Source organism: Merops nubicus, unplaced genomic scaffold, assembly GCF_000691845.1.
Source record: "Merops nubicus isolate BGI_N331 unplaced genomic scaffold, ASM69184v1 scaffold13470, whole genome shotgun sequence".
Classification (NCBI taxonomy): Eukaryota; Metazoa; Chordata; class Aves; order Coraciiformes; family Meropidae; genus Merops; species Merops nubicus.
Window position 1 is genome coordinate 46,461 of NW_008583640.1, and position 26,784 is coordinate 73,244.

The 26,784-nt window shown below is 40.9% G+C and overlaps 1 protein-coding gene across 1 annotated transcript in view; it reads right to left on the bottom strand.

Moving 5' to 3' along the window:
• MNAT1 (MNAT CDK-activating kinase assembly factor 1) overlaps window positions 1–26,784 on the bottom strand; it is a gene marked incomplete at its 5' end in the record, with an annotated part of 75,381 nt that overhangs the window by 43,132 nt on the left and 5,465 nt on the right. Inside the window, one exon of the mRNA XM_008941638.1 lies at window positions 26,515–26,640. Coding sequence (XP_008939886.1) covers window positions 26,515–26,640 — 126 coding nt within the window. The remainder of the gene's footprint in view (window positions 1–26,514; window positions 26,641–26,784) is intronic.

Below are 26,784 nucleotides of genomic sequence, written 5' to 3' on the forward strand. Positions count from 1 at the left end.
ATAAGAGCTACAACGTATATTCCAACTTGAAAGGGGCTGAAGCCTGGTCAAGCTCTGCCGCTACATCAGCTCCGTTCTGGATATGAACAGGCTGTATCTACACTCCTGACACCTCGTGACAAGTACACCGCCATGGCCATGCAGGTTCCTGAGCTCACAGGCTTCCAAATTCTCCAGTTCCACGTAGATTACACTGCAATCACAACACTGGGTATGGCACAGACTGGAACAAAAAGGTTGGGCTCGAAGCAAATAAAAACATACCAGTGAAAAGTTTTCCCTTTCCTCTTTTCACTGATGTTGTGTGATAAGGTGCATTTACAAAAAGTCTCGCTGAAGTTAAAAGGCTCAGTTTGACCAGTATTTCTTTAGTTAAAAGCCATTTCATCAGCAGCATCTCAGTTTTGTGTCCTGAGTGGCCCCTAGCCATTTCATAAAGAACTGGTGTAAAAGGGAAGCTGTTGTGGAACTTAAGCTGCATAACACAGCTACACTTTTACAAATTCAGAAACCATTTCATGTCTATGAGGTAAGATTCTTAAATGTCCTGTACTCCACCTAGACAGCCAGCCCTACCTCCTTCCAGCATTGGGAGGCATTCATCAGCATGCTAAAATCAAAATAAAAGCAGTGGGTCCAAGATCCTGCTTCTGCATTGCTTTTTCCTGACAAACCTAAGATCTGATGCTATGGTGATGGGTATTTCTAATTCCCCTTGGATGCTGTAATGTTTGTGTAAAAGAAGCTGACAGTATCCAAATGGAGATAGAAGAGGCTTCCAGGAACACAGACAACAGATTTTCCTGCTTGCCCACCCTCCCATCCCTAGCTCTGTGGCACACAAGTTTTTTCTCTGGGATATTTTAGGCACTGTAGCTGTCTATTTCATTTTGGAATATATGGAACCACAAAACACACTGTTAATTAGAAGGAAGGTGTTTGCTTATCCTTATGATTTTGTTTATGTAAAAGACTGCACAGCAATAGATTTGTGAGCAACCGTCTTTCCATTCATGTACCGTATGGTTTTAGAGAGAAATACAGGATTAAATTGGGAGGAGAGCTTAAATAATGCCTTTGCATTACAAATAAAGCTGACTGGCTGATTTACTTTTCAGTATCTCAGTTTAATAAGAAACAAAAGCAGTAGCCAATTTTTGTTTCAAAATGTAATACAACATAGCACTAAGAAAAAAAAAAGCCCACAGATTATATACAGAGAAGAGCTGCCCTTGCAGTGACAAGATGCTTATTTTAAACAAAAGACAACACCCTTTTAGGAAAAGTCACAGCTATCAGAGCAACAAAACTGCAGTCTGACAGTGCACCTTTCACACAAGGGTTTGGGGAGAGACTCTGGGCAAATATCAGGTGTATGCGTACTTGCCTGCTAACAGAAAGTGGTTATTTTAGCACACAGAGTTCAGAAATACCAGCTCAAGGTGCAGCGTTCACACTTCTTCCCATGCTGTCGTCTCTCCCTTCCCCTGCCTCCAAAATGACATTGCTTTCTGTCATCTCCTTCCCTCAGCAGCAAAAAAGAAATAACAACTGACAGTCTTCAAGTGCAGAGGAGGAGGAGAAAGGAGACTGACACCAAATATGCACTAGTAGGAGAAAGAGAAGGAACAGCTATGTCACAAAAACATCCCCAGGCAAGAGAAAGAAGCCAGAGACTGAGGTCAGTAAAACTTGTCCAGACAAGGCATGTTTCTTCCTAGAAGTGGCTGGACTAGATGATGTAGCCAATTTTTTTGCTCTTTTTTAATTTCTCTCCGCTTAGGAACTTACACAGCTCTGCTATCACCACACCAGCAGAGCACAGCACATGTCAGGTAATAGAAATAGTAACATATTTATGTGCTAAGTCTTATTAAGTCAGTTTGCAGCAATGTTATTTTTGTTTAACTCCTTTCCCTGTCGGGCTGCCCCCCAGCCTGGCATGAGGAGCACATGGCTAGCTGAAGGGGGAGCGAGCGCTGGGGGATGTCAGGGCACAAGGCTACTAAAACGTCCTGAGCATGGCTTCGACTGCACATGGCACAACAGAAAGGGTGACAAAGACCCTTCTTGATACACTACCGTCTCAGTGTGTAATTATCCAAATACTTTCGAGTGAATGATAAAACAAAACTATTAATTCCTTGAATTTTTCACTATACACAGTCTTTGGGAACTGTTTTACTGTTAAGATCACAACAGCATGCAGGTTTTGGAAAGATTTCATGTTCTCAGAATTTCTTACAAAACAATACTAATGCAAATATCTTAGGCAAGGTGGTCTGAGGCAAAAGCTAGGTTATTTGTGTTTGTTTGTTGTTTTGTTTTTTTTTTTTTATCCAATTTCAACTCTCCCAATTTACTATTGGCAAATCCATGTCAGCAATGCTAATATGGCTTTCTGTTTCTGATTAACTACTTACTTTGACTACAGTAATACTTGGGAAAAGTAGAATGAAACTGATAGATTTGGAGGGCTCAGTTAATATTATTTTAACTTCTACCCTCCCTGTCTTCCACAGCTTTTTAAAACAAACACAAAGAATGTCAAACTTAAAGGCATAATTCCTGAGCCTAAGATTCCTATGCCAGAGAGACTTTTCCAAAGACTTGAGTATCTGCTTAAGTAACTGCTCTTTCTTCTGCTCTTGGAAACCAACAATAAATCTAATTTCTTTACTAAATTATGAAAAGTGCTGTGGGTATATCACAGTAGTGAAACAGAAAGAGAACAAATGACCTGAGAGAAACCAGCAAAGTTTTCCTGTTGATCTTAAACACAGGATCTGATCATATGTGGCAGGACAAGAGATGTTAGATTGCCACCTCACCCCTCTTCCCCTGAGGTAGATTTCAGAGGCCTAGTAACAATCAGACTGAATTTAGACCTTTTTTTTTCCTCCCTCCACAGTAACTTAATTCAATATTTGAAAGCTAAAACAGATTTAAAAGATGTGCTTTAAGAATGGCAGAAATAATGCAAGAGATCAACAGCACCAAAGAAGCTATTAACAAAAACTGTCCCATCTATTCGTTTGTTACACACGAAGGGGTACCTGGGAAATTAACCAAGGAGCAACATGGACTAAATCACACCTTCACTTCTACTTGCCTCCAAAATCTTCCTGTACAACTTTCTGACATCAGCAATTACCAGACCAGACTTATCTTTAAGCTCCTGCCAAAAAGCCCTATTTCTCTAACCTCTCAGAAGCAAGCCCGTGTCTGTCTAACATGCCAAAATACCATTCTGCTGGGTCAGTGCCAGTCCCAGGATTTAGTGACTACTCTCTTCATAGAAAAGCCTGGTGCCCTTTCCTCACACCAGCGGATCGCAGCGCCTGTCCGGTACTGTCCTCTCCAGCACTAGCTGCTGGAGCCCAGTTTGGATTCAGGGGATAGTCTGGATGTTTGCTGCAGCGAGTCACTCAATTCTTTTCAGCAGGGGCTCCAGAGTACTGGTAGGAACTGCCAAGCTTTCCTCAAAGTCTCCAGCACTGTTCAAGGGACAGCCCAGCACAGAAGACTGCATCAGGTTTGGAAACAAAGAACTAAAACACAGCAGTGTTTTCATGTAACTATAAAAACCACAGGTCACCCTCCTGGGTTTCAGTGCTTGTTTCTCATCCTGCTCCCAACTCGGTCTCACCTCCTAAGCACTTACTCGCTTCTGTGAAATGCATCGTGCTGTACGCACAAGTTCAACTCCTTCTGCACCTTTGGCTCTGGTTCCCAGCACCTCCACCCTGCACTTGGTATCTGTTTGGCCACTTCCAGCAAGTTTGAAAGGCCATGCCACCAACTGCCTGCTGAGCTGTATTCAGACAGTCTGAGAGTGCCAATTGCACTTGCAAATCTCACTATCAGCTCTCACATTTTTTCCTACTGTGGCTTTCCCAGGACTTGGCATGGCCCTTCTAAGGGTACAACCACAGGTTCTTCCCACTTTTCAGAGACAACATTTCACTACAGGTGACTCAAAGTCAACATTCTGCTCCGTTTGTTATGCCAATTCCCAATGTGCTATTTTAGTAATACAGCACTAAGCAGAATTAAGCAAAGTTTTGTTGCATCTCTACTATCAGACTTGTGGAGCCTCGATCATTTTAATTTGGCCATCAACAAAGCACCACCTCTGCAGCAGCCAGTCTAAAAGCAGGATTAAAGGCTTTAATATAATATTGTTTTAAAGACCCACATTAAGGACCTAATTTTTCAAGGGATGTGAAGTAGAAATCAATCTGATAAATGCCTCTTCATGTATCACCAGGCATACCATTAAGAGAGGGACAGACACACCAGTGGAGGTCAGAGCACAGCAATAGCTCCACAGCACTCACTGACCAGCAACAACTGTTTGAGTCTTGGTACAGTTGAGTCCTGGTGTTCCTGTTTTGCTGCAGTGAAGCTGAGTGTTATGCTGATATGATCCCTCTGTTATGCAAGAAAATTATTTAGAGTTTACTGGAGAGCAGTGGAACCTGCAAAAATTAGCTGTTTCATTAGAACAGAAGCTCATAAAGAAGCACACAGCACTGCACACCACTATCTTCCCTTTCCTGGGAGCTCTACAGCAGCTTTCACCCTCCCAACCCCCTCCAAACAGCCACAGCTACACAATATCTTTTTTTAAGGAATGTAGAGTCTGATGGATGATTTAAAAAGAAAGGCTGCTTAAAATAACAAAACTGAACAGAAAGCTGACCTGTGTAAGTCATAGACATATTCTGTGTTTTACTGAGCATACAGCCTAGACACAGATAAATGTTGATAAAGATGCAGAACATAAAATTCTGCATGGCTTATGTCTGCCTGATAAAGAGAAGAAATAAAGTGAGATTCCCTGAATAGCTAGATTTTAAGGAGGGACCGGCTAAAGGTTGATAACTGTCTGGCAAAAGAGAGCAAGGAAGTTTTTATAGCAACAGAGACAAAAAAAAGGGATTAAATATGAAGAAAAGGATGGTAAAGGCAGACGAAAGGAAAACCATGAATAGAACAGCAAAAACATGATGATGAAGAGCACAGTGAATTATTAGAAACAGGCAAAAAGATAAAAAGGAGGAATTTAGAAAAACTGAAGTCTGAAGTAAAAAAAAATTAAAGCGTCACCACACACCTGCAGTACCTGACACGTCTTCAGTGTCTTTCTGGACTACACTTGCTACAAATTTTAAATGAAGACTGAAACCTGTTACCAATATATTTAGAAATTACTACTTTTAACAGAACGTGAAAAGTAGTTTATTTCTAGCCTTCTCTCCTCACTCACATGCAGAGCACGTGCATAGACACGAACTGATTATTCTGGGGAGAGGAAGCGACACCCTGCAAACCCAACACACAGTTCATGGCACTGCTTTGGAAATGCACATTAATTTAGTCAAACCCTCCTTGGGGCAAAAGCGACTGCATTTTTAATATGCACAAAACATACTCCTTTGTCCTTCCAGAGAGAGGTTTGGTTTTCCATGTAAGCTTCCAACTATGTTTTGAGTGGGGATACCAAAATGATGCTTGTCCCATGCCCCTGGTTCAGAGGCAGCTTTTAAAGCCGCGTGTACTTCCAGTGGCACCTGAATTTTAGTAGCACTTTGGAAAGCCTCACAGGACAGGACCAGAAAGTCTATCTGTAAGCCCTGGTTGATCCTCAGACCATCGCAGAAAGTCCCTCCACGTACCCAAGAACTAGCATAGCCTACTGCATTACCCTGGTTTCAGGAGATACAGCTTTGTAACTCCCTGAAACACAACAACCAGAAACATCTAAGGCATCCTTAGTACAAAGAAAAAGGAATAGTTCCTGCCATGAAAAATCTACAGTCTCAGAGAAAATAGAAGCTGGCAGCAAAACTGTGACACAATCACCTACCAATTTTGCATAGTCCCAGAACATCCTATTTAATTGTTTCTAAAATAAATACCTCATCTGTTTTACCTTGTTCACTGGCTCTCTCGTGAACCCTTCTGCTAAAACACTTGTATTGAAATTAAAAAAAGCAAGTGTCACCACAGATTCTGAAAGAGGAGACTGCTGTGAAAGCAACTGCAGCACAAACATCAGATTTCAAGCAAGTAAGAGAGGCTGCTGCCTGTATTTTCTTGCTATGGGCTTGTAACAAGACAGTTTTGCCTTAATAACAATACTTCCATTGTGGAAAGGAAGATTACTATATGCTCTGACATAAGTACTGGATGAACCCACAGCAGCAGAATGTCTGAAATTTAATAATACACGACAAGGGAAAGAAATCACTCAAATGCAGTGTTCTGAAGATCAGGGCTTATACTGACATCGCATGTCACAGCTACTCACTGCTCCTTGGGAAACAACACAAGCAAGCTGTAATCCAAGAAAAAGGAAGCCCCAAGAACAAGTATTAAGAATATTTGTTAATCAAAGGACTAAATATATAGGAAGGTTTTCCTTTCTTTGACTTTCATATATCATTTCCATACAGTAAAATACGTACTAAGCTCTCCCCAGATGATGTAAATGTCTCACACTGGCCCAGGGCAGCTGCTGCTCTGAGAAACAAATCAAAATTAAACATCATTTGAATTCCCTTAAAACTCATAATACTGGACCAAATAAAGCAAAGCAGAGCTTAATATACAGTTTAGCAAATCGTATCCAACATCTTTGTGAACTTAAGTATAATTTAACTAAGTTTACCTGTAAACTTGGGGGAGAGTGAGAGAGGAAAAGAATAACTACAAACTCAAACTGGTTTCTGGTAGCAATAACAAAAACAAGAGCAAGATTCATTCTTACACTTTCATGGCAAACAATCTAAAGCAGATGTTCAAGAATAAAAGTGAGATGTCAAAGTAGTTAATAAGTGTTTCTCAAAACCAAACACAAGACAACTTGCAGCTTTATGTGCTTATATAAAAAAAAAAAAAACCTCTAAATCATCTCAGTCAAGTTCCATCCTTAGCTGTGAAGCATCATAGAATGGAGAACAATTACTAAAAATGTTAATTCCAAGTCAGTCACCCAGATCAGCATCGCCTTAACGAAAGCACTTGCAAGTGAATTTTGCCGATTTGAGATCAGCTGCTGAATCTGGGCCCCTAGGAACAAAAATGTTTCCATGGTTTGAATATCCAAGACCTCTGGAATAAAGTCCTTGTCTTTAAAAAACAGAATGTATCTTAATGATCCCTTAAAGAAGTTCAGACTGTATTTACACTTCCGCTAGAATACTGCAGTTTTGAGATAGCGATCAAACTTCACATTATAAGGTCAAAACCAGCATAAGCATTCCTTAAAATGAGACTTCAAATAGACATTTGAAGTTATCCACACTTTCTTGTTTGCAGGTTCAAAGAACTGCTGATCATAAAGCAAACATGAAGTTATTAAATCTTCTAAGTACAAATTTCACAACAGACAACGTGTGCGTGTAGGAGAATTGAGTCTTTCCACGTTAAATACAGCAAAAGTTTGTAGAAAGGAACTATAAGCACACCCCTTTCAAATGAAGCTAGCTTTTATTGTGAACACGAAAGACACTGTGTTAACTTAAAACACCATTCAATTATAGGTGCTTTCCAAAAGGCCTTAAGCAGGATTATGTTGATTTAAATAATTAGGCAAGTTTTTGCACTTGAGCTTCCCACACAAATAGGATTTGCCAGGCCTTCTGAGTTAATCCTACAGGTATAGAGAAGATGCACTCCGCGCACGCACACAGTTCTAGACTCACCAGCAACACCTGATTTTTGGCTGGCCACAGAGAATTGCTTCCTAAGCTGGCCAGCCCAAGTCTCCATCTCCCTGGAAGCCATCCATGCAGCAACACTGGGCTACTGTGCATCTGCATCGCCCTTCCTCTTCCTTACGTGAAACACAAACCCCTCGCTGCAGGCATCAGAGCAACTGATACCCTGTCTCACTTAAGGCAATGGGAGCAAATCAGAAACCTCAGAGTACCTACGAATAAAAACAGGTTTTTGTGTTTCCTTCCCCAAGTGCTGACAGTTTGCTGGGGTATTTCACACACCCACCCCATTGCTAGACTATAATCACATTAATTTCATCATTCCAAGGCAAGCTGTTCAACAAGCGTTCACAACATGTTTGGCTTAACAACCAAGGTGGGGTTTGGGTTTGGTTTTTTTTTTTTTAACTGTTCAAGATTTGACAAGAAAGAAAATGAAGGTGAGATGTATAGCTCTCAAGAAAATTACACTGTCAGCAAAAGACAGCAAGGTCATATCTAAAACCTTTAAAAACCAACCAAACCTTTTAAATCACAAGCAGCCTAAATAACTTTGCTCTAGCCCTGGACAGAAACATTTATCAACCCATAATATACTGAGAAATCCACATTTTCTCCTTTGGTTTCACATTAATCTTGGGTCACAGTTAAAACATGACACTGCTTTAACTTTTCTCCCACACCTCCTTTTGGCAGCCTTGCTGTGTCAGCTGAAACATTCACTGCTGGGACTGAGCATTGATATCTGGTATGTCTAAGGGACCTACAAAGCAAAAAGCCTGCCAGAGCCCCAAATCAGCCCACCTTACAAAACCTCAGTTACTCCAGCACCTTCACCGGTCCACTCCAGGGCATTCGCATAAGGAGGGAGGTTGCAGTGACTTTGCTGCTATCAAGTCAAGGAAATTCAGACTTTTTTTTAACATTTCATATCTTAGGCTCAGACCAATACTAAAAGGCAACTCTCAAGTGCTACAAAGAGCACTCTGTAACTCATACAAACAGTTGAGCCACAGCAAACCAGCAGCCCAGACAGGATAATGCATCACTGAATGTACCTACGTTTGTTTCTGCCAAGGGCTATAGTTTGCTTTTAATTATTCATAATGCTTTGTGATGTATTTGGATGTGTATACTGTACACACACAGCAGACTTTAATTTTAAAAAAATAACCAAGTCTCAGTAATTAGTGAGCTGACTGCAATGCTCAGATACTGCATTTTTAAGTGAGATGCTTTTTGTGTGCGTGGGTGTTGCCGTTACGTATGAACACCCACGGGCACAAACACAACTAATCAAAGGGGATAAGTTAAACAGTTTTTAACAAATACTAGCTTTGAGCGTTTTGCAGGACCCTGTAATGCCCTGATCCTGTGCTGATTTACACACAGGACTCATTTAAAGGCATGTCAAGCTAAAATCTATTTGCTATCGGGCAATTTTATCATACACTTGGGGCTCAGCCCCAGATTCTGCAGCGCCGATTCAGCTCAGAAAACTCCGACTGATTCAGCTTTAAGCATGCAGAGAGCCTTGCAACATCAGAGCAGCAGTTGCTTACCACTTACTTTGTCTGAACTGTGACCTACGAGGCCAGCCTAACAAAGCCAAGCAAGCCTAAACCTGACTGCAAGAACTGCGCCCATCTGCTGCGCTGCAGTTCCGGACGGCGATAAACACAATGGTCTAGGAAGCAGAGGCTTGCAGGAACAGACTCCAGGGAAACAACCAGCACCCTGACAACTCTGCTCCCTGTCCTTCTGCAGACCATTCCAACAGCTCATGACCAGGTACTAGCCACCAGTGTCTGCTATTGCCCGGTCTGCTGATCTGCCTTGATAGCTCGATGGGCCCTAGGGACTGAAATGCAGTGAGGACAAAGCAACAGGGCTGAGAGTTAAGCCAAGAGGAGCACATGCTTGCTTCATTTTAAAGTAAAGCTTGAAGGGTTTCTGGGTCAAAGCCAGGATGACCTGTATCTTACGAGATCAAGCACCAGTTTATATCAAAAACTATATGTGATTTTCAGTGACAACATTAACTAGTCCACAAGGGCAGACTTTTGCTCATTACTCATCATACATACGGTAAGATGAATTTCACCAGGCTAGTCAAGTTGCAGGAACCATTTTTGAAGCAAAGACCCACTGGTGGTATTGATGTGATTTTTCTTACCAATTTAAAATTAATGCTTGACCATGCCTCTCTAACTGAAGGTGGCCATCAAGAGACTAATAGAATAATATTAAGAGATATTTTAAGAAGTATATAGGGTTTCCAAGTAATCTCTCAAGAGTAGTTATTTATTACATAAATCATCTTAATTTTGTTACGTGGGCCCAAATCCCATGGCCTACACAAATTAAGAAAAGAGTACCACGAGGGACTGTGTAATGGGGTCCATTACTCATACCAAACAGAAACATCCTTAGAAAGCTAGTTTACAGAGAAAGTTTCCATATTTCTCTAATCATGTATTTAAAAATTTAAAGGGAAGACAGCACACAATTATAAATCACGCAAAGATACACACTTAGAAATATGTACTGTTTTTTAAAGTAGACTAAAATTCTTAGAAATGTTTTACTGCAATAGCCATTGAATTGATTATATTTAGTGTCTTTTTTGAGTAATTCTGATATCAGCATTTTACAGTATCCTTGACATTTATCTTCCAAGTTTAAAAAGTTGCAAAAAGCACTGCAGAAAAACCACAATCCTCTGTAACCTCATGTTCAGGGGTGCACCTAATCACATTCAAACAGTAAAAGAAATCTTGCTTTCTTTCAAAATGAACATGAGAGTGTGCCTTCAATCTGTGCCTTTACTAATCTGCATAAATAGAAAACTGGTGGTTTGATGTAATCAGCACAGTGCCATTTAAAGCACAGCACATCACAGCACTCTTAAGTCTTTTTGGAAATACCTCTGCTGCTGAGCAGCACTAGCTTTCCACCAGTTGCTGCTCCACATGCTATTGCCAATCAGCTCCACTTGCTGTAGCGCATTCCAAAGTTCGCTAATTAATCTCTGCACTAAACCCCACTGATGGCCGGTTGCCATTTGAAATGATCATCATCTTTTATTTAAAGACATAGTGACCCTGTGGTCAAACTCAGACCTTATTTGTAAAAAAAAAAAATGTGTGCCAAATTTCAGGTAATTAAATCTACTTCAACAGCAATGACTTTTTTTATTGATGGTTCGTTGTTTGTTTTTAAAGTGGACAGAAGTGCTTGTTACTGTTCTGTGGGTGTTTATATTAGACATACTAAGTTATTTCAGTGTGAATTGTCTGGAATTGAGCAAACTCTTGCATTGTGAGCTACATTCAGCAGAGGGTATGAGATACAAACTTGTGGAAAAGAGACCAGTTGTTCCTTGCAGAACAACATACGTGCTTTGAAGTCATGTGTTTTAACGATTTCAGCTTATTGCTACATTTCATATGAGGTTTAAATATTGATTTCACCCAGTCCAACCTCTCACACCATTGATACAGGCTGCTCTCATTCAGTGGTGCATAGAGGCTCCGTGACCTTCACAATGACCTCTGCAAAAGCAGTTGTGCACTTTACTGTGGTGTAAATCCTCACAGACAAGTCGAACCTGTTCTTTTTGGCATCTAGCCCTTCAGATGAATACTCTGTGGAGATTTATTATGAAAGGGGAATGAAGGGGCATTATTGCACAACATTCATCCCTCACATACGGCTCAGTTCCATCTCTTACAACTTCTGAAGGCTTTTAAAAAACAGATCTTCTTAATTAAACAAACCGTCCTTGCATCTCACCAATTTTCTGTAATTAAAATTCATTGTTGTTTACGAAAAGGTAGACATGCCCAGAAAAAAGCATGTGTGCAAAGTTGTTTTGTATTATTAATAATAAGTAATATTCATACTTCCTGTTACTGTACATGAGGGATTAGCGTTTCCTAGCACACCACTGACTTACAACACTGAAGTATTATTTCACATTGTAGCAACACACACTGCCCTAAAAGGGTCCATTAATTATTTTTGTAAAGCCATGGAGTTGCTACAGGATATTAGACTGTCTCCAGAAGAAAAACACTCCTAAGGTAAAATGATGAATGAAAAAGTTTGCAGGTTTTTAATTAGATTTCAGACCAGTAAGAAAGTATTTATGAAGTTCCATGGCCTCAGTTTAATACCTTGCATGCCCTTATACAGGTAACAACAACAAAAAAATTTCAAGACAAACTGAAGCAAAAACTATAAAAGCATAATGAATTGTGAAAGGGGCAGATTTTATAAATTCAATGAATCTGCCAAAGTGGTCAGAGTAGTAACCCTATCATTTACATCATCCACATTCCTTTGGGTTTCCTAATGGATCCTGCAGCAAAATGTGCCCTGCCAGGGAAGGTGCAGAAATCAAAACAAAAAAACAAATAAACAAAGTTGTATTGATACTCCGGCCCAAAAATCATGTTCAAACTGGCTTTATCTGATAGTCACTTGGTATTAGCCGGAAATGAAGCATTTTGACTGAAGCAAGTATTCCCTGATCTAAATCTCTGAATTCCCCTAAAAAGCTTCCTCCCCCCAGCGTCAGCTGTCACAGACAATTGACAAAGCACACACACATACCTCCAACTGCAAAAATAAAGAACTGCTGTGTGTGTCTCTCCCTGTCACCACAGGCAATGTCAGGTATGGTTTCCCTCTCCCCTTCCCAAAAGTCTCAGCTGGCCATTCCTTAGCTTTCCTGTTACTCCTTTTCTGCCAGCAAAAATCAAACACAACCGAATGCAAGATAGTGAAAACTTCCACACACAAAAATATAAGAAATACACTCTCCTCCCACCGTTCCCAGGTCCATGCTGCACTTCCACATCTCCAGAGCTGCAAAGAGATGTTTCCCCCAAAAGAACATGCAGCAGTGGTTTTTACCATCTAAACTCACTTTCCACCTGTAGGTCCAACTCTGCTACCTCCAGCACTACCCACCCCTTCATTTCTAAACCTGATGCTACCAGTGAGATGGAGCAGAGATGGGCTGCAGATAATAATAAGGAGGTAAACCAATATGGTCATGTCGTGTATTTAACGACAAAGATGAAGTATCTGGAACTCTAAAGAAAGTATCTTCCTACAGAAGAAATTTGACATTTTGAAAAGCTGCAGTTGCTGCGTACTTTGCCTTTATATAAATAAAAATAAAGTAAATTAAACTAAAAAGTGCAGCCACATCTATACTTTATTCTTCATGACAAACAATGTATCTTGGATACCACCAATATTCAGGATCTTTATTTTTTTAAAAAAATTCCAAAGATTTTAAATTAGGTGATAAACAGACTTAATGCCAAAGTTATACCTGGAACCAAAGCTACAGCTCAAGCTAGTTACATAGAGTTTAAAAACAACTAACAGTTAAATATTCTCATCAAGAATTTTTCTGTTACTTTAGAAGTGTCATATCTGTTTAATTTTCTATTTCAAATTCAATTAAACAGATTAAAAATTAGCATCAAGCAGATGCTGTACACAACACTATCAATGAAACTAATCTGATTAAGATTAGCTAAAGCATTAGGCTTTGTATGAACTGCACCTAAAGGCTTTGGGTTTTTTTTTACCCCTTATGCCAAACAGATTTTTAGAGCTGCCTGATTTGAAATAAATTCTTGGCCTAATCCTGTGTAGGCTTCAGATCCTACGTAAACTAAAATGGGAACTCAAGCTCAAAGCATCATCTCACAGAGGCAGATTAAGGTGACCAAGTGAAAACTGAATGGGTGAAGGAAGCATGAAGTTCCCATTGCAATTCCCTCTATATCCTCCCATCAGCTCTCAGGCTAAACCCTCTTTCTCCCCCTCACAATGAAAGAAAACTGATCCTGTTTTACTGGTAAAAACCATAGAGGGGAGTCCTCAGTGTGCAGACCTAGCCAACATAGTGCCAACAGACCTTGAGCCCCAGGATACTGAAGCCAAAGACCTACACCGAGATCTCCTTTGTCAAACAGACAACACTGAAGCCCTCCAACTCCATCCACATTAGAGTTTGTGTGTGCCTGGGGGAAAAATCCAACAACAGAATTCCCCAGATGATCCCCTTTCTGAATTTATAGTCATGATATAGCTCAAATCCCACTCCAAATGGAAGTGGAGAAAATGCTGCCACTCCCAGTGTCACCACCATCATGTTCTTAAAGAAACTACCACCTTTAATCAACTATTCAGATTTTGCTTGTCTGAACTCAAAGGGTCTATCACAAGGAAGCATTACAAGCTAACCATATTGAATGCATGTGGCTTTTTTTTCATGCTAGCCATGTAGACATGCCCACAGGCACACACACACAGTCAGCCCTCAGCCCCAGTGCCACAGGCTGCCCAACAACGGTGAGGATCAGATGCCTTGACTGATGCCTTTTAGATCTGTCAGCACGTCTACACAGCACAGACCAGCAGCTCTTGTTTTCTTGAGCACTGCCTCTGACAGTCTTGCAGAGGATCACATTTCTGTGATTCTCTTTCTATGCTTTGGAGAAGAGAGGGGTGCTCTATTTATTTATGCCTCTCTTTCAAGACATGAAACAGGAGAATTGACCTTAGATCTAAAAATATATGCTGCTTTTCTCCTGTACACAGCCCTCACTTTTACGTTGTTCCTCCCTGCAATGTTCTTACCCTTCCACTGTCTTCCAGTTTCACGTGCACCACCTTTAAACGCACCATCTGTCTCCTGCAGGATCTACCCCACTGTCCCAGAATAATACAAGAATCATTATTCTTACACAAAGCCATCATTTCATTTTCTACTAATCATTGCAAATGTTGCAAGTTCCAACCTCTTGGCCCGCATCCAGCTAATTTAGATAGATGGTTCCACATGTGCTCTCTGTCCTTCCATTTCCTGCCAATACCACTGCACACATTTGTCTAAGTGAGTCAAAGCAGCTTTCTTTGGAGCCACAATATTCTTAGGTATATTATCTTTTTTAAAAAAGGGCCTGAATCAAACACAACCTGTTGCCATGCTCTTACCCACTTTGCAAGAGGCAGCTTTTACTGCTCTGCCAAACATTCTGCTGAGCTATACCTCACAAACTACACCCGAGCCTCACATTTCCCCAAAAGACAAGTTACCCGTGTAGCAGCTATGTTCAAGCAAAACAGAACAATAAACTAAAATAGCCATTCTCCCACTTTGATATGCTTCAGTATCCAGGTTTTTCATTAAAAAAAATATTAAAGACAAGTCAAACTTTCAGAGACCAAGGCACTTCCTCAGGAGGATAACCTCTCTGCCATTAGCAGCAAGTGCTGTCACTATTCCTTTCCAGCAACACCTTGACTGACACACTGAGTCCAGAATGGGTATATATGGGGAAGTCACCTTTTGATGTCCAATGCTGACTGTCTAAAACAATATTCCTTTCTCCCACCCCTCACACCTGAACAAACATTCTTAAGAAAAATCACTTTTGAAGTCTTTGGTACAAAACATTGTCTCTTTGATCCAAAATATCTTTTGCTGCAGGTACCCTAGCACAACAGCAGTGCATCTTGAATGAGTACTGACTATTGAAAACTAGAGCACTCAACAGCTCCTTTGAAATCCACCTTTATTTTAAAATGTATTTTTAATTTACAAATGTGCTATTTTAAAGCTTAAAAGTTGACTCCACTGAGACGCTGTAGCAAACATTCATTCATTTGCTGTGTTCACTTGGGCATGAGTTAAGGTGCACAAAGGTGGTACACACACAGCATGGCCTCAGTCAACATGCTGAAGACCTTTCCCTTGGAGGGAATGAACGTAGTAGGAAGGCTGGTGTACAGAGATGAATGCAAACCAGAACATGCTGTGGGAAGCAAGTCCTGCATGTACACCCCTGCCTACAGCAAGAACTCTTGTTAACAAGGTGGGAGTGGTAGGTGTCACACCAGTGTGCACACACCACCCCCTGTTGCCCTCAGAGATCAGACTTCTTACACAGGAACTGATCCAGACAGTTGAGTACCAGGACCTCCAATTCCCCAAATCCTTCTGTCCCAGAGCTCTCTTTTAATTTCCAAAGCCCATGCAGGAGCCCCTCAACCCTTCTTCTGAGAAACTCCACTGTCCCACTTGCTCCCACCTTTCTGCCAAATTCTGCCCCAAATCTGCCTCCTCAAGCAAGTGCTCCATGTCCCCCCATGTCCTCTCCAAAGCACCTCACATCCAGGTCCCCACCTGCTCCATCCATCTCACCTGCTGCCCTATGTTTCCCTGTGCCCACGAGCCCTGACCTCATGCTCCACCATTACACCACTGCTGCTGCCATTGCTAGTCACCAACTTCCCTGCCACATTTCTTCCAGCCACTACCTCCCACTGCAGTCATCCCTCTTGCCCTGCCTCTTGGCTCCCCTTGTATGGCTTTTTAAGTCTGGCAAGAATTTCAGAAAAGCCAGATGTAGGCTGCCATTACCCAAAATTTGGCTGAAAAAGGCCGTAAAAACAGGCAGAGAAGAAAATATAGGCATATGGGTGATCTTTTAACTGTGCTGCAAGGTCAATGAACTCTACAACACTGGCAAATAGACTCTAATTCCTTGAGAAATGGAATAACCAGGAATAAAGCTAGTCTGTAAGATAAGTTTGCACACACGTGCCTAACAGGCAAGTCTCTCAAAACCAAACAGACACAACCCAAGTGATCACTGCCTCAGAGCAATCTGTGAAGCTGTTAGCCTAGCTCTGCCATTCCAGGTCACCAGCCCTCCTCCAGGTAAACAATAGAGAAGATAAAGGGATGGCACAAAACTACTTTGATCAGCAGTAACAAAGAGAAAGGATTAGAAGAAAATATGTAGTGATCTCAGAAATGCAGAAGAGTGCTAAGAAAAAAGGATCGTGGCAGAAAGATCACACATTCTTCTATGCACATACTACTTTAGCTTGCCTAAATGGCTTCAAATCCATTACTGCTCTTACCACAATTCTTTAAATGTTCTTACTGCTCTCTTTAAAAGTATTTTTGCTCTCTTTAAAAGAGTTTTCCTCTCTTAAGAGTCCTCTTAGATGATGAATGTCATTTCACATATAGTCTGTATAATGGAGATCATCTATCAGCCTGATTCGAAGATGAGATCAATGCTTTTATTGTTAAGTAACATTTAAGGAGCCTGAACTATTTCTATGAGATCCAAATTCTAAAATATTTAGTTCTGCGAAGTCCTCTTTACATAGTCATCTTCAAGTACATGAAATTTTCTACAAAGGAGCCTAGAACAACTTGCTTTTGGCACCTACCTAGACAGCAAATGACCTTGCCTGGGGGCAAGGAAATGCACCATTACCAAACTTCCCCTAAAATGTAAAAGCAAGGGGTAAGTGCTACCACAGGCTGCCCAGGAGAACCCTGTGTCCATCTCCAAGGTTTTTAAGAACAAGTCAAACAGGTACCTGTCATGAAGTACCCCCAGCTCTGCCTCACAGCAGGGGGAAGGACTCCATGACCTCGAGACTCCCACCCAGCACTATGATTATACGATTCCACAAATACCCACTGCAATTTTGGCAGCAAAGCTTCTCATTTTATTAATGTTTCTTCCCCAACTTAAAATTCCACCCTTACAGAGGAACTTTGTCTGCTCTTATTTTTTTATATCATCTCTATCAAGACTTAATGAGACTGCTTATACTCACACTTCCAGACAAGCTATTTATTTCCATTTCGCCCCAGCTCTACTTTCTGGTATGTTTGCTTTTAAACAGTGCATCAAGCAGCACCATTTAACAACATTTGCATTAAAAACGTGGTTCAATAACTTTGCACTGCTCATTTAGCACAAACATTAATATTTAACATTTATGATGTTTCCAGCTCTTGGCCAAAGTATAGCATGAAAGCAGCATACATGCACTAAATTTTACCTTGCTAAAAAGAACAGCGGCACTCAAAAAAGTTATATTGGAACAATCTATAAATGTGTTTACATTATATGAATTATTTGCTGCTCCTTCACAAGGCATGTAGGAAGTCAGCACTTCTCAAATGTGTAAAGTATTTCCATGTGCTAAAAGCATGATCTTTCCAAAACAAACAATGATTGAGAAATTTTTTATTATTCTTTATTTCCCTGCCAGCTGTTTTTTTGGACTCTCAGTCACCTTCTTTCTTTCAGTCAGATCTCTCCTTATTGCTCACAGTAACACCTACTCAAGCAACAGCATATTCAGAGCTATAAGACTCAGGAATATCTTGGGCTGATTTAAATGGCCTTTTCCTTAGATCACTTTGCAATGTGTCTTTGTGCCATCGTAGCTAGTGGCAGATCTGGCTGTTGCTTAGGATGGAATCTGGGAATCCTACATTAGGACCTAAAGCCCAGTTCCTACCACTATGTCCCAGTGCCTGCTCCCATACAGGCAGGGGAGCAGACGATGGCCTGGTTGAACCGTTCTGGAAGCCTTCTCTCTGCAAGCCTTGTCCTATGCAGCATCTTTTCATGGGACCAAATCCAACATGCTGCATGACACACAGATATAAGTCTGAAACTTGATGGTAACAAGTCAGGCAAGTAAGCTCTCAGGCAACTCCATAAATCAAACGGAACATTAAAAAAAAAAAAGAAAAGAAAAAAAAGAAAAAAGAAAACCCAATTCCCCCTCCCCCCCCAAACCTTAAGCACAGTTCCATTCCAAGAAGTGACAGCTGAAGCGTAGATCTGCTCCACTGCTGGCTACAGCCACTTTCCTAACAAGTACATTGGTCTTGCTGTTCACTCCCGTACAATTAATTAACAGTGTTGGCTCTATTTCATTTACTAAATTCCAGTCATTACAGCTGTGCAAACTTATGGGCCTAATTTGTATTTATACTAATATGTGTATATAAACATGTGCTGCTTTAGCCACGTAAAGGAGCCTTAAAGCAAACGAACAAATATTTATTCCAACAGAGCAGTATAAGAGAGCCCAACCATGAAACAGAATCAGAACTACCTCCATCCACCGAAAAGCTTAATTTTGACTATGGCATCCTTCCTAAGGCATTCCACACAGAAAACCTGCAGAGAGATGGGGAGACGTAGAACTGCATTTTTAAAATCCAGTCTCCTCTCCCATTGTGTACAGAAGGGGCAGGGAAGTAACAAATACTACCATTTACTTTGGGTTTTTTTCCCCACAAAAAAACAACAACAAAAAAAAATCTACCTTCATTAGGAAAAAAATTCATTAAGTCAACATAATGTGCTTAATGTTTATGTACTTCGATATAATAGTAATTACTTAGTAAGGACAGAACCCTATTAAATGTTTTAGGCTTCAGTCTGTGGGCTGGAGTGCACAGGAAGCATTCTGATGATAGATCACTTGAATAAAGTCTATCTGGCATGTACTTCAAAACCAGAGTTCAAAAACTTTTCAGCCCAGTTCTGCATGTATGTGCTTGATTCTTAACAAAACATCTTTATTTAAATAAGAGAGCTAGAGATTTAGTATGACACAGATATTTACTACTGCTAATCATTCTCCATCGTGCTGCTCAGAAGTTGCAGGCATATTGTATATATAATCCTGTGAGATTTAAGTGAGTAGTAGGCAGATCACAGAGTCCAGATCATTGTTTAAATTCAGCATGTCAGCCCTAACTTGAATTCTATCATTCAGCATTTTTGGCGTTCTTTAGTTCATATATTTGAATTCTGCGTCCATATAATGTCAGAGACAGTGGAGATCGTAGCTGCAATACCTTTTCCCTTTTTTCTTGTCAGAAATAGGTATCCTTCTCAGCAGATCAAAGCAACATTCATTGTTAAAACCAAAATATTGTTATTGATGACGAAAATTCAAAGCTAAAGCAACATGCCATATATATTCTTACTAGGAATCACGAGAAGGCACTTAACAACTGCAGAATCCCAGTAGCAGAGTTGGTGTTACAGGGCTATGTGCCCCTGCTCTCCAAGCATGCACCTCCGTGAACCTCCCCTCCGGGGAAGCTGCCTGGCCAGAACCCTGATTCTCTGAGCATCTTTGCCCAGTGCCCTGCTGTAAAGTTCTGCAGCTCTCCTCTCACTGGCACATTCTGGATTCCTCTGCAATGGGACTCTGCTTTATGGGACTGAGGCCCAGCCCAGTGTCTGAGCACTGAGCTGCTGGGATACAGCTGGTGTGCACACAGACGCCAGGGCTGCAAGGGCAACGCAGATTTGGCCAGTCTCCTGCTGGAGGTCTAGATAATGCTCAGTTAGATTTTATCTTCATATGCATGCTCTCTAAAACAAATATGTCTATTCAGAGAGGATCTATATGCTAAACACACTACTTCCTCTTGAACAGAAGCGTTGTGATTTTGTTGTGATTCTAAACTATAAAGTGTTGTGAAAAGGGAAATATTCCACCCAGCTGTGAAAAAGAAATGTAGGTAGCATGAGCCAAATGAAGATTAAAACCAAAACACTAATCTCAAAGAAATCAATTCCACCTAAAGTGTTTCAGGGTGAAGACAGACCAGCTGAGCTAACAGTGAAGGAAGGAAATAGGCTTAGGTTTCTTCTTTATTTATTTTTTAACTTTAGACAAATACCAAAAGCATTTTAAAAAAAGCAAACCCTAAAAAACAAACAAACAAAAAGCCACACTCACCGAAACACACCACACCAAACCCAACAAACCAACCAAAGCAAAGCAGTTCAGAATTGGTCACACAGTGGGGGTGGCAAAACACTTTCAGGAGCTGCAGATTAGTTGTAGTCCAAATTGTAGTGTGAGATGCACTTTGCTTACCTCACAGTATCTGGCATATGTCTAAGCAACTTTGAAGGAACACAACTGATTAAAAAGGTATTTTGACAGATTTTTTTTTTTTTTTTGCATTTGCAACAGGATTTTCAATAATTGCTCCACAAGCTATAAAAGAAACAGACTGAAAAACAGAAGCAGCAGTTGAGCAGTTGTTTTGCACAGGAAGCAATATTGTAGGAAAAGGCAATAATGAAGAACAGTTAATTTGACCTGAGCTGATGAGGTCAATGTTTTAGAAGAAATAGCTCCACATAACGTAAGAATGTTATTTCCCATTAGAATAATACTGCAAGTGTAATGCTGCACAAAATCCATTCCCTAAGACTTGTTATGCTCAGCTTAACGGTAACTTGAATTCCTGAGGTGTCCTGGACATCCTGTGTCTGACACAGATCCACTCCTCTGAGATACTGATGTGACTTCTCCCTTCTCCTGCAAGCTCCATCTGCTTCAGACTGCACATGGCTCTGCCCAGCATTTAGCTACTAATGACTGAAGCTACAAGAACTGGAATAGAATCCAGTATAATATTCAGAAGCACAGAAAACTAAGTGTAACATTGCTGCCGTGATTTGGACAGGGAAGCAGATGCTGAAGCAGATATTTCACTCATAATTCGCTGCCATTCAGGGGTGCTGTTGACAGGAGATGGAGCCCGGCTCAGCGGAAGAGACCCGAGGTTAGGAATTTGGTAGGGCTGGATCCTATTCCTCCTTCCGCCACCGCTGCTCTGCTGTCTAATCCTGGGCAAATACATCCTCTCCAGGCATCTGGTTCCCCTCCCTCCCTGACACATCTATTTAAACTGCAAATTCAGAGGGGCAGTGCCCATCTTGGTAATGACGAAGCATGTGCAAGGCTCTGCATTAGTTTTCTATTGATAAATATTCCCACTGCTATTAAGTAATAAAGCAAAAACCATGATAGAAATTGACCGGTCAGTGATGCATTTATATTAGTTTTGAGGTACCAGGATGTCAGTTGTAAAGATGCAAACTCTCCCAAGTGGTAGCAGGCCAGAGGACACCTATGTTGTTTTCCTGCATATCTGGACAATCCACTTAAAGGTAATTGAGTTTTAAACTACATGAAATTACTTCAAGAATAGCATCACTAGAGGCTAAAGTCTCCTGGGAGGCTGGGGGAAGGGAGGAAAGAAACATAAAACTGTAGGGAACAGAAACGGGACAGGGCACGCAGCCTGAACCACGCTGAAGAGAGCATGCAGCTGAGCCAGTCTAAGGCATTCCTAATTTTGACAAACATGTAAATAGCTGGGCTGCAGACTCAAAGGTTTGTGTGGTTTCAGTTGGAGGAATAAAAGAGGAGTTAAATACATCCACACTTCTGTGCGTTTTTAACCACAACTGTAACATAAAGCACAGACCTCCAAGCACCAAAAAACTCCTATAGCCCTGTAAACACCAGGGACATAAAAGAAAACCAAATTACTTAAATGAAACAAATTTCTGTTGCATTTGCAAACTGCCACTCATGTGCAATGCATACGAGCACCTTCTACGTGTTAAAAGGAGCTTCACGTTAAAGCCGCCTCCCAGTCAGCAATGGTCACTACATGCACCAAGAAACAGAACAACGGTTCCACTGCCAGACCTTAGACTGGTTTTACACACCCTGATAAGCCCCAGAAATGCCAGAACATCACTCATTTCTGACAACCTTTGCTCTTTTTGACAGCTATTGCAATCTGAAGTAGAAGTATTGATAGGAAATAGTGATTTTAGCACTACTGCAACAGGTAAGATTGTTACAGTTTCCTTTGTTGTTCCTTTTTTACATTTGATTTGAGATTAGATTTAATAAAACTGTTTTAAATGTTCAGATATTCTAAACGCATTTTTACTAGTATGATAAGCAGACAACTCTGAAGCACTTTGTTCCCCACCTACAGAGGTAAAGCAAACTGATTGATTAGGAAAGTAGGCTTCGTGCACAGAAATTTACTGAAAGGTAAAAATTAATTCAGACTGCAAAGAAAAAACAGTTTCCACGTGAAAAAAAAAAAAAACAAAACAAAACAAAAGGAAAAAACAAAAAAAAAAACAAAAAAAAAAAAAACCAAAAAACAAAAACAAAACAAAAAAAAAAAACAGTTTAACAAAAGGAAAAGCAAAGGAGACCCTATCCCCATGAGCTAAGTGTCTGTCTTGTGCTATAGGGGATGCTCTTGCTTAGCTTACAAGTGAGAAACACTCTCTCCTCCCCCCTGCAAGCACACAAACTCCACAGCACTAATATGACACCTTAATGAGCCAACTTCCTTGAGCATTGCCCGGGAGACTAGAATGGGCATGCCTCTTAATTCAGAAACTGAGAAACAGGTCTGATTATCAGTCAGGCTGAAGAACATCTATGACCAAGACCATCCCAGGAAAAACACTCATGCTCAAGCTGAAAAGAAAACATGGATTGCCACAACCAGCATATTTTTATAGCCTTTGTGTAAACAAAAACTCTGGATTAGTCAGCATCTCAGCTAGCTCTATCTGGATTCCCTTCTTTTGAAATGAAATTAAGGAAAACACTCATCAGAAAAGGTCAGTGGCCAAACTATTACTAGGAAAAATTAAAAGCATAGAACATACATAGCCATTCATTAAATGCCTGCTGCCGTAAGTCTTAACAGCAGGCACAAGACAGACTTTTCACAGAACCTACACTTAATTTGCAGAACTGTTGAGGCAAACAGAACATTAACTAGAGTTGTATTTTTTTAACAAATTCTCAGTAGTCCCCTAGAGCTGCCCCCACCAATATCAGTGGTGTGAACCCAAGGCTCAGAGAGGAAAAAAAAGCTAAAGCAACTAGAAAGAATCCTGCCCCTGAAAGGCAGGACAGCAAAAGCTCTACCTGTTTCAAGTGTACACCTATGCAAAACAAATGGCTTGAGCACCTCAGGTTTTTAGAAAAACACTCAGCCTGGAAAATCAGCATGTCATAAGGCGAGTGCCCAAGTGGTAATTCACCTTACAGTGTCTCTAGAATACACTGTCATGGATCATCAACCACACTGAGTCATGCACCACAAGCAGCACTGCTTTCTACAAAACTCTGCTCCAAGCCAAGTTGCATTTCACTACAGTAAGTTTCCAAGACACAGCCCAGTCCTAATCTGAAAACATCCAGAATTAGAGATTTCACTGCATTCCAGAGTCAATTTTAACAGTGTGGCCAATTAACCACAGTGTGGAACATTGTGAACTTTAAGTCTGACTTGTTCCTTCAGTTCCTGTTTAGATCCTATTTGTTTAGCTAAGGCCACTGGTTCTTGCTGCATTTACTGTTACACAGTTCAGATTTGGCATGTTCTGTATTAAGGGGGTATGTGCTGTAAATTGAGTCAGATTTTAACCCCTTAAACTAGAGACCGAGGACAAAGCTCTGCAGAAGTATATCTTTCTGCCTGTGAATGGACCTTTGAACGTGGCTCCTCTTTGTGTTTTCTCATTTTCATATTCCAAATGCTGTTGGCAGAACTCTTCAGTCCATGAATCTTCAGAAATGCATTCAGAAGGAAAAGTCCTCTGCTGTTTACTTCTGCACTATTCACATACGCAAGGCCCCCACACATACATGCTGTGGCTATGGGGCAAACTGGTTTGCTTGCTTAGCTGAACTTCCAAATCCTCTTCACAGAGCCTGTTATTTACTCTTCTATTTATAATTTTGCATTTAGCCATATTAAAACACATTTCATTCAAATGAGGCCGGCTTCTCAAAGCAGCTCTGTAAACTGCCAACTTGCATGTCATCCATAAAAATTTAACATCTGCTTCCACACGCTGAACTGTGTCCTTGCAGAACACCCACCAACATACTCCCGTGCTGTGGTAACCAACAACTACTTTACAAATTACAAGTCAGCCCATTAATTCATTTGCTGGGCAGAATCCCAATTATATTATTGTGTAATCTGATTTCTCTATCATTCTAAAAATCAATGTCATGTAATAACTAAATCAAGGACTCTATGAAGAAAATATGGAAACATTCATCTTCCTCAACAAAACCTGTAATTTCATTGGTGTAAAACCTGCTTTGCTTGATGCAATCCATTTGCAATAAACAGTAGTCACCAACTTCAAACATTTCTACCCTTAACTTTATTATTAACTGCACTTATTCATCATTTTTTCTTAAATTGGTCTTTTTTAACCTATTTATCCTTTTTTAATCTAGGACCGAGGACAATCAGGGTGATGTTTTTTTATTGTCAAGTTAGAATTCAGTTAGAATATTTTTTAAACACAATAATTAAGTTTTTCTGTCCAATAGCTTTTCTACACAGACAGAAAATGTCTCACGAAGCTCCCCCAAATGCATAGATTTTAAAAGAAGGATGAAGATACATTTTATACTTCAGGGAAACAAGAAAACAATCTGCACCACTTTGCAAAAGCTGACACTTTTTCTGGAAAAATAAGCTGCAAACGCTTCTACCTTGTGAACTCTTTGAGGGATAATGAACACAGTACAGATAGCCCTGACAAAAATTGATTAATTGATGGGAGACTAGGTGTGAAGGACCGAGCCATGAATGTGTGTCTCAAAGATAGCCTTGGATGGAAGACTGGACTTGAGGAGCTGTGTGAGCTGGGCAGAACATGTCTGGGCATGCACCACGCTGAGAGGAGCCAAACACGTGTGTGTGAGTCACGGGCCGTTCCAGAGGACCCCCAGGGCACACTGCCAGCCTGCCCCCTCCCCCGCCCGGGGAGGTGCAGCGCGGGTGTGCGAATGGGGCAGGCCCCTCTGCCTGGGGTCACGCAGGGCACCTCGAGCAGGCGACACTCGCGTGGTACCTGCATGGACCTGAGGACTCGTGATGTCAGTTCCCAGCTCGGCCCCTATAACAACTGGCGCGGACACTGCTCTTGCGGACTCTTTTTTCTTCACCTGCTCAACGGAGAGCTTTTTTCCTTCTTCTGCGGCCTGCTCACGGATCGCCGGCCTGCTCACCGCCTCACTGCTGCTCCACTGCCCAGCCCCGAGGCTGAGACGGCTCCAGCCCAACGGTGCTGCAGGCCCGTGGTGGCCACTGCTCTGGCGACTCTCTACCGACCGCTTGCTTCATTTCTGCCTTTTATTTTCGCTCTGTCCTATCGCTACTCTTTCCTAACATTTTTCTCGTTTTGTAATAAAAACTGTATTGGGTATACGGCATTTGACCTCGTTTGTGTCTTAATCTTGCCTCTTGTGATCATATCGAAACCTCCCCCGACATCAGATCGGGACATTAGGTTGATGCAAAGATTTTTGTTTTGCTGACTTCTTGTTTTGTTGAGTAGGGTAAAGAGTGTTGGTTATTTTCAAGACATAGTTTACCATTATCAGTTCTAAAGTAGACAGTGTAACAAAAGCGCAGAGATTTAAAACAAAACAGGAAACCTGTAAGGTGAAAAAAAGATCAGAAACTCATGCTCCCACCTTTAAGCACCCTTCACCCCCCAAAAACATCTTTACATTGTCACACACAAGCTGATGCATACTTGTACCATGCTGTGATAAAGAAAAGGAATGCTGACAGATCTTTAGCTGTCACCGTAGCAGTAACACATTTGCAAAAATACCTGTTGCTTCCTAGAGTCCAGAAACAACCTCAATAGTGTCCTTAACCCCTCAGCACAGTTTTCTAAATTGTCCGTCTCATACTTAGAGGTTATTCCAGTGCTTAAAGTAAATCTGAAGGAAGTGCAGCTTATTCTAGACCTTGCAAAATTTCAATTTCCAGAATTGGTTCAAAAATGAGACAAAAATAACTCAAGGACACCACAACTTTTGGACAACTATGAAATGAAATTATTTCATATATTCTAACTAGCTGAATGATGAAATTCTTTTTATTAATTCCTAATTACCTATTTAATTGGAAGATAACTGTCTATTTAATATAACATGCAACTCAGGTGTAAATAACCTCTAAATTTCATATGAGGAAAGACGTGGCATTTTGAAAGGCATTAACAAAAAAGAAACAAGCACGTCTTACCATTTTGATGCCAGTAGAAAACGTGACTGGTTTGACAGGTTTGGGTTTTTCCAGTTGCATATCTAGTTGAGTAGATCTGTCCTTATGCTGAGCTAAAAGCAGCGAAGCAGGAAGAGTGGAGCTCTCCTGTAAACATATGAGGGACAAAATTTGAACGCTAAACCAAAACAAATCTTAATTAACACTGTACAGTCTTCAAAACTGCAGGCTGTGTCTGAAAGGCCATCACTAGCAGGGCAGTGTAATGCTACGTATCCTCTCTGAGAAACA